The following is a 9,526-nucleotide window of genomic DNA, read 5'->3' on the forward strand; positions in this document are numbered from 1 at the left end:
CCCCCCCATGCCCCCCCCCATCCACTGTATTGATTACTTACGTTACCATCAGAATGGGGCCAAGAAAAAAGAGCTGGAAAATAAGACTGAATCATCTTCCTGTTTAAAGGAAACTATACACTGACGTGAGCTGTTCAGACTCAACTGTGTGTGTGTGTGTGTGTGTGTGTGTGTGTGTGTGTGTGTGTGTGGGAAACTCTTTGAATCTGGATTTATTGAATGGGAATGAAACCATAACTTGATAGCAGGCAGATTGTACCTGAAAGTCAACATTACCTACTGGGTCTTGTTTTGAGTATAGATAAAATGAACAGGAACAGGATCGATCCGGTCTCACGTTAGACCACATTCTGGCATATGAGTGATAATATATGACTCTTGTTAGTGCTGCACTCTTTGCTTCTCTGCTGCTGTTGTGTGTTTGCGCCATCACCCCACTGGTGCTTTCACATGCAAGTGATTAAGTAATTAACAGAAGATAATTTTGAAAAAAAATGCCTGTTTGGTAAATAATTTAGTCATAATTAAATGTATTTTGAGGAAGCTTATTAATGATGCAGTCACTTTGTAATAGGGCTGGTGATATGGCCAAAACTGTTATCACGATAAAAAAAATTCCATATTAGTCGATATCAATTATTTATCACGATAAATGCCACATCGTATTTTCTTTCAGGTTTAAAAGCTGATTTTTGCTCCTGAGTGAAAGCTGAAGGAAACCAAGATAGTCAACGTGTTTTCAAACTGTTCTGTTAGTCAGAACATGACAAACACTTGCCAACAGCAGAACATTTAAAAACTCTGAGGTACAAACATTCAAAATATGATAAAATATGCATGATTAAAATTAAAAACCCTTTTCAGTCCTTTTTACTCAACAAAGTGAATAGAAAAAAGTTCTGCAGTGTGATACAAGCACACATGTAACATGATCAGACTGCAAATAAAAAAAAATAGAAAAGAAGATCTGCACTGGGTACTGGCCTGGTGCTCGTTGAGGGTCCACTAACACTCGTTTGGCCTGTAAATTTCTTTACTTTCTGTGTGTTCTAATGAGTGATATTGTGTCAAATGATGAAACAGGTTTGTTGGTGTTGCCTGTCTTGATGGACGTGTCTCCGGGCCAGTGTTGCAGTGCACATTGCTTTGTTTTATGTCGGACTGTAAATAGCCAAAATATCTCCAAACTACTGAAGTTGAGTGTCCTCTCTCGTCGACGAATCTCATCCTCCAAGCTGCATTTTGCCTTATCTTACTTACACCGCTCCAACTTCCACCCGTCATTCCTGCCATTTCTAGCACTTCTTTCCTTCTACCGCATGCTCTTGTCACTTTCTGATCCACGAGTCACTGTAGGGTCCAGTCTGCTCTGAAGAAGTACTGCTGGTCAGAGACGGTATAATAACCTCTGTTAAACGCAACGATGCTGAAGACTGGAAGCCTAAGTAAACAGCTGTTAATGCTAACGTTAGCATATGTAGCGACAGCAAAACTTACAAATAGCTCCCTTAACATTATACTCAGAGTTTAACAGACACGGACTCAGCTGCTTCATCAGGACTTGAGGGTACAGGTGGATCAGATCTGACTGACGGTTGCCTGACAACATGAGCAAATACAGAAATCTCTTCTGTGTAACTTTGTCCAGAAAAGTGTGTTCATGTGGGATCCATCACTCATAGCAAGAAATGACAGGGGAGACGGGTTGATTAAATCTAATGTAGGGTTAAGGTGAAAGTGAGTGAAGCTGAATTCATATTTACTGTAATTATTTATTATTATTTTATACAGATGCTGTCACTTAAGATTGGACTTGTGTATAGAGCTGACAGTAGAGAGCATGATTATGTACGAATGTACACAGCTGTTGTTCTTCTCTGTGCTGTGTAAGTTTGTTCCTGGCATCAGTGATGAAAGCCCAGCAGCACATTATTCTGCACATTGGAGACGTATCAAAAACTGGAACAAGCAAAGGCAAAAATGAATATCGTAAATGCACAATGTAAGTTCTTCAGCATTATATTCTCTGCCATAAAACAACAGTCTGGTTGGGCCATTACAGAGGTCAGAGGATAAATCTGAGGAGATGGACAACATGACAAAAGCAGTAAAAAACTTATATTATTTATTTATATTATTATTATTTATTATTTATTTATTATTATATTATCTCAAAATTCTCAATTTTTTTTTTATAGACGTTCCTTTAATCTTTTCATTTTTTCGTGGGAAAATGTTTGTAACCTTTCTGGCCAAAATAAAACTAGAAAAATTTTGTTGAGACTGAAAATATAGTCACACACTTTATAGAACATCATTCATGTGATCGAAATTAAATATTGATTATAAGATGATCATAAAATGCTGCAAAATCAGCCCTGCAGCCAGTTTTTCCCAGTTGCCACTCATGGTATTGCAGCTTAAAATACCCTATGGCCCCAAAAAGCATTTTTCACCAAATATGCCAAACCTAGGACAACCTGTGAAACATCTCTTAAACAACGAACATCTCAGGCTCATAGTTCTAAAACCACATAATTAAAAAAAACTCATCTGATCGTACGAGCAACCACAGGATGAATGAGGATCGCTTGCTCAGGTTAAAGACCAAAACCTTATGTAATCTGCAAATTGAAAGGGGACTAATTGCAAATGCCACAGGCGCAACCTCTTCTTTATGCCACGAGAAATATTTTGATTTTGCGCATGCTTTCCATTGTTCACATTTCACACGAGCAAAATTACCCCAGATCTGAAATGTAGATTAGGATAGTAGATATGTTAGTCTAGCTGAGGCGTAGTTAGATCATACTGGACATGCGTCCGATCACGAGCATATATATTTTATATTCAAAATAATCCTCCAAATATGCTCCTAGATTCCTCTGCAAGCAATCCTTCGAAAAGCGATATCTCCGCACTTTTTGGACTTTTTGCGAAGTACTTATTAGTCACTTGCTCGCTTTTTTCTCGAACTAGTGAACTGCCAACAATGACTGGATTCACTGAGTATGACACTTAAGGCGAATTTTTTCATATACTGCCCCTTGTAACATTTTTCTTCATAGTATTTAATTTCATCTGTCATTCAACCTTATCTGTGATAGTCTGTGTGACCGGTGTTGCCGCCAGTAGTCTCTCTTTATGACACTAGATATGACTGAAGTCGCAACAAACTGAGGACAATTTCGGAAGTGAAACATTTTGGTTCTGCTGTTGACCCTACCAAAAGGCGTATTATCACGGTTTAGGGTAGCACGAAGTGTGATGGTAGATCTCTCTCGTGGTGATGTACTTACGTTACCATCAGAATGGGGCCAAGAAAAAAGAGCTGGAAATAAGACTGAAATCATCTTCTGTTTAAAGGAAACTATACACTGACGTGAGCTGTTCAGACTTCAACTGTGTGTGTGTGTGTGTGTGTGTGTGTGTGTGTGTGTGTGTGTGTGGGAAAACTCTTTGAATTCTGGATTTATTGAATGGGAATGAAACCATAACTTGATAGCAGGCAGATTGATACCTGAAAGTCAACATTACCTACTGGGTCTTGTTTTGAGTATAGATAATGACAGGAACAGGATCGATCCGTCTCACGTTAGACCACATTCTGGCATATGAGTGATATGATATGACTCTTGTTAGTGCTGCACTCTTTGCTTCTCTGCTGCTGTTGTGTGTTTGCGCCTATCACCCCACTGGTGCTTTCACATGCAAGTGATTAAGTAATTAACAGAAGATAATTTTGAAAAAAAATGCCTGTTTGGTAAATAATTTAGTCATAATTAAAATGTATTTTGAGGAAGCTTATTAATGATGCAGTCACTTTGTAATAGGGCTGGGTGATATGGCCAAAACTGTTATCACGATAAAAAAAATTCCATATTAGTCGATATCAATATTTATCACGATAAATGCCACATCGTTATTTCTTTCAGGTTTAAAAGCTGATTTTTGCTCCTGAGTGAAAGCTGAAGAAACCAGATAGTCAACTGTGTTTTCAAACTGTTCTGTTTAGTCAGAACATGACAAACACTTGCCAAACAGCAGAACATTTAAAAACTCTGAGGTACAAACATTCAAAATATGATAAAATATGCATGATTAAAACTAAAATCCTTTTCAGTCCTTTTTACTCAACAAAGTGAATAGAAAATGAAGTTCTGCAGTGTGATACAGCACACATGTAACATGATCAGACTGCAAAATAAAAAAAAATAGACAAAGAAGATCTGCACTGGGTACTGGCCTGGTGCTCGTTGAGGGTCCACTAACACTCGTTTGGGCCTGTAATTTCTTACTTTCTGTGTGTTCTAATGAGTGATATTGTGTCAAATGATGAAACAGGTTTGTGGTGTTGCCTGTCTTTGATGGAACGTGTCTCCGGCACAGTGTGCAGTGCACATTGCTCTGTTTTATGTCGGACTGTAAATAGCCAAAATATCTCCAAACTACTGAAGTTGAGTGTCCTCTCTCGTCGACGATATCTTCATCCTCCAAGCTGCATTTTGCCTTATTTACTTACACCGCTCCAACTTCCACCCGTCATTCCTGCCATTTCTAGCACTTCTTTCCTTCTACCGCATGCTCTTGTCACTTTCTGATCCACGAGTCACTGTAGGGTCCAGTCTGCTCTGAAGAAGTACTGCTGGTCAGAGGACGTATAATAACCTCTTGTAAACGCAACGATGGCTGAAGACTGGCAGGCCTAAGTAAACAGCTGTTAATGCTAACGTTAGCATATGTAGCGACAGCAAAACTTACAAATAGCTCCCTTAACATTTACTCAGAGTTTAACAGACACGGACTCAGCTGCTTCATCAGGACTGTGAGGGTACGGTGTGATCAGATCTGACTGACGGTTGCCTGACAACATGAGCAAATACAGAAATCTCTTCTGTGTAACTTTGTCCAGAAAAGTGTGTTCATGTGGGATCCATCACTCATAGCAAGAAGATGACAGGGGAGACGGGTTGATTAAATCTAATGTAGGGTTAAGGTGAAAGTGAGTGAAGCTGAATTCATATTTACTGTAATTATTTATTATTATTTTATACAGATGCTGTCACTTAAGATTGGGACTTGTGTATAGAGCTGACAGTGAGAGAGCATGATTATGTTACGAATGTACACAGCTGTTGTTTCTTCTCTGTGCTGTGTAAGTTTGTTCCTGGCATCAGTGATGAAAGCCAGCAGCACATTATTCTGCACATTGGAGACGTATCAAAAACAGTGGAACAAGCAAGGCAACAAATGAATATCGTGAAATGCACAATGTAGGTTCTTTCAGCAATTATATTCTCTGCCATAAAACAACAGTCTGGGGGTTGGGGCCATTACAGAGGTCAGAGGATAAATCTGAGGAGATGGACAACATGACAGGAAAGCAGTAAAAAACTTATATTATTTATTTATTTATTTATTTATTTATTTATTTATTTATTTATTTATTATATTTCTCAAAATTCTCAATTTTTTTTTTTTTTATAGACGTTCCTTTAATCTTTTCATTTTTTCGTGGGAAAATGTTTGTAACCTTTCTGGCCAAAATAAAACTAGAAAAATTTTGTTGAGACTGAAAATAGTTCACACACTTTATAGAACATCATTCATGTGATCGAAATTAAATATTGATTATAAAGTGCTAAAATGTGCTAAAATCAGCCCTGCAGCCAGTTTTTCCCAGTTGCCACTCATGGTATTGCAGCTTAAAATACCCTATGGCCCAAAAAGCATTTTCACCATATGCCAACCTAGACACCTGTAAAACTCTTAACAGGAAACCTCAGCTATAGATTTAAAACCATAATATATAAAAACCACTGTGTACGAGCACCACAGGAGGAATGAGGATGCTTGCTAGGTTAAAGCAAACATTGTATGTATCTGCAAAATTGAAAGGGAGAACTGAATGAATGCCACAGGCAAACCTTCTTTTTCATGCATCAAGATATTTTGATTTTGTTGCTTTGTGTCACATTTCACAGAGCAAAATACCCCAGAATCTGGAGATGTAGATGTAGAATAGTGTAGATGTTAGTCTGGGGGTGTAGTTAGATCGACTGGACATGCTCCGATCACGGCATATATATTTTCATATCAAAAAATCTCCAGATATGCTCCAGATTCTTGCAAGAACTTAAAAAGGATATCTCCGCATTTTTGGGATTTTGGCGAAGTACTTATTAGTCACTTGTCGCCTTTGGTCTCGAACTAGTGACTGCACAATGACTGGATTCACTGATATGACACTTAAGGCGATTTTTCATAACTACCCCTGTAACAGTTTTCTTCATAGTATTTTAATTTCATCTGTCATTCACCTTATCTGTGATAGTCTGTGTGACCTGCGTGTGCCAGCAGTGTCTCATCTTTTGGCACTGTTGACTGAAGTTCGCAACAACTGAGGACAATTTCGGAAGTGAAGACATTTTGGTTCTGTCTTTGTGAAACACCTTCAAAAGGCTGTTTGTTAAGACGGTTTAGGGTTAGGCACTGAAGTGTGATGGTAGAGGGTCGGGAATGCATTATGTCAGTGAGAGTCCTCACAAAGATAGAAGTCTAAACGTGTGTGTGTGTGTGTGTGTGTGTGTGTGTGTGTGTGTGTGTTTGTGTGTTTCACAGAGGTCCCCTCCAGCACCCATGAAGACTCTCTGCTGCACAGTGACATCCCCCCTCACCTTCATCATCAAGACCCCAGCCCACGGCTACAGCAGAGAGCCCAGTCTCTCTCCTCCTCTTCCTCCTCCTCCTCCTCCTCCTCCTCTTCCTCCTCCTGTGCTCTTCCTCTCAGAGAACCCCAACTGCATCTTCCATCCTCTGCCGACACCTCCCCTCTCTCCTTTTCAGGCCCCTCTTCGGAGGCATACAGTGGAAGCCCGGTAGAAGCCTATAAACCAGAAGAGTCCTGCACCAAAGTGAACTTAGAGATCCAGTGTGTCACAGGAGACCACAGGAGGAGACCAAGCCTCCACCCTCAGTCCCTCCCTCTCCTGGCCCTCTTTCCAGCCATCCTCCCGGGCGGCAGCAGCCAGGAGAGCTTTGAGTGTTTGGACTGTCATAAAGAGTACTTGAGCTTCTCAGGCCGGACCAAACACAAGCAGCTCCAGTGTGAGTGGAGCAGTAAGAAGTACTTCAGCTGTAAGTACTGTGAGAAGGAGTACATCAGCCTGGGAGCACTCAAGATGCACATCAGGACACACACACTGCCCTGTGTGTGTAAACTCTGTGGCAAGGCATTCTCCAGACCCTGGCTACTGCAGGGACATATACGCACACACACAGGTCAGTGACACACACACACACACTCACACTGTTAAAGATTCTTCAGCTCATTAGACAGTCAAGTCCAATTTATATATAAAGCAAATTAAAAAATGACAACAATTGACCAATAGCAAAAAAACACAAACAACACAATATAAACACAAAGACTCAGAGTGTATATGGTTGTTTTTCTGTCTGGAGAATGAAACACTGACAACTATGAGCAAAACTGAGAAAAAAAAACCAAACAATAGTGTAGTAACAGAGATCACTGAGCTCAGAAGAGTATTATGTTACTGTGTGGGCGACATCTATTAGACACTAGATCAAATGCTGTCAGTCAAATTCATCTTTAACTTTGTTTATTGTGTGTTTTGTCTCTTTTTGGGCAAATGAGTGAGACTCAAATACGAGCGTAGGGAGGTGGAGAGAGTCTGTGACCATGACTGTGCAAAAAGACCAATTACACTTACTGGAGAGTGAAAAGTCAACCAGATGAACTGATAAACAAAAGATCCACAAGGCCTAACATATGTGTAATATTAGCACAATATCAATATTTCATTTCTTAAATATCACAGTTATCGTAATACTGGTAAATCACGACATCCCTGCTTGGAATGTGGTTGTGATTGGCCAGAGTTCGCTGAATGAACAGAAACACAGACATACAAGCTGCTGTTATTATGACTGATATCGAGTCTGTGTTCCTTCTGTAGGAGAGAAACCGTTCTCCTGCCTCCACTGCAGCCGAGCTTTTGCCGACCGATCCAACCTGCGAGCTCACCTCCAAACCCACTCTGAGGTGAAGAAGTACCAGTGTGCGAGCTGCTTCAAGACCTTCTCCAGGATCTCGCTGTTAGCCAAGCACCAAGAGGCCGGCTGCCCTGTGTCCTGACAGCCTGTAAACTCCGCCCTGCTCCAATACACACTTTCTGTATAACCTCACTGCTGGCTGAACAACAGTGGCTTTGGAGTGGTCTCCAAGGTCCTGCTAGTCTTTGCATAATTTTTGTGGATCACAAAAACTTGAGCAGTGGAGAAAACTAGAATTACCTACTCATGGTTGTATGCCTCCGCCAAGGTGCAGGAAATATGGTCACAATCTCTCCTTCCTGACCTTTGATCTTTGACCATGAAATTCTAATCAGTTCATCTTTGAGTCCAAGTGAATGTCTGAAGAAATTCCCTAACGTGGTCTTGACATACCACATTCAGAAGGCTGAAAACGTGTTTGTGAGGTCACAGTGACCTTGAACTTTGACCTTTGCCTTCAAAAGTTGATTCAGTTCAATCGGGCATTTGTGCCAAATTTTCAGGGATTCCCTTGAGGAGTTTCTGAGATATCACATTCACAAGGCGAAAAAATGTTTTGTGAGGTCACTGTGACATTGACCTTTGACCACCAAAATCTAATCAGTTCATTCTTGAGTCCAAGTGAGTGTTTGTACCAAATTTAAAAAAAAATTCCCTCAAGGCGTTACTGAGAGATCGCGTTCACGGGAATTGGACGGACGGACGGATGGACAACCCTAAAACATAACGCGTCCAGGCCTGGCTGTCGTATAAAAAGATGTAATGTGATAATACTTTGATTTTATTTTCCAGAAGGAACTCAACATAATTTTGTTTTAACATCTGTAATTTCCTGTGATCCAAGTGTTTGTGTTTACAATGTTGGGCGGACAATGGGAGTCTTGTGGCCCCCCTGCTGTGATGGGATCTTCATCCCACGCTCCTGACCTCAGCTGAGACCCCCTGCTTATCAAACAGGCTCAGTGTTTGGAGGTGGACTGACGGTCCTGCGTCTCCACTATAGGTTTTGATTATAGCTAGGTATCAGATTTCAATTGTTGATGTCACCACTACAGTATTCATACCAATGATGTGTTCTCAGGCTGTGTCGTGCTTTAAGCATAGACCTCACAGTAACTGCTGTGACACAGGATGGTGATCAGTGTCAAGATGTCGTTCTTCAACTTGCTTCATGTCGTTCCCACTCTCAACAATCTTGGCTCAGACAGCCCCTCGTGGTATCTCTCTCTAGCTTAGTGAAGATGCACATGAGGCACTGTGCAGCTTATGGTATACACAGGGTATTTGCACACTGCACAAGCTCCACTACTGTGTCATAACACAGTTATAAATCTTGTAAGGTGAGCAGTCAAATGTACGGTGTCCCTGAGAGCGCAACACACTGCAACCTAAGACACATGTAAACAAACAAAACACAAACAACTTCAGAAAACATCCTCATCTGTTT

General features: G+C 40.6%; 1 protein-coding gene across 1 annotated transcript in view; it reads left to right on the forward strand.

Annotated features, from left to right (window-relative positions):
• Positions 1 to 8,161, forward strand: part of LOC111239226 (protein snail homolog Sna-like) — a 9,475-nt gene extending 1,314 nt beyond the window's left edge. The window contains exons 2-3 of the mRNA XM_022769058.1: positions 6,847 to 7,281; positions 7,983 to 8,161. Coding sequence (XP_022624779.1) covers positions 6,847 to 7,281; positions 7,983 to 8,161 — 614 coding nt within the window. The remainder of the gene's footprint in view (positions 1 to 6,846; positions 7,282 to 7,982) is intronic.
• Positions 8,162 to 9,526: the final 1,365 nt, after the last annotated feature.

Source organism: Seriola dumerili, unplaced genomic scaffold (genome assembly GCF_002260705.1).
Source record: "Seriola dumerili isolate Sdu_G_001 unplaced genomic scaffold, Sdu_1.0 BDQW01002174.1, whole genome shotgun sequence".
NCBI classification, from domain to species: domain Eukaryota; kingdom Metazoa; phylum Chordata; class Actinopteri; order Carangiformes; family Carangidae; genus Seriola; species Seriola dumerili.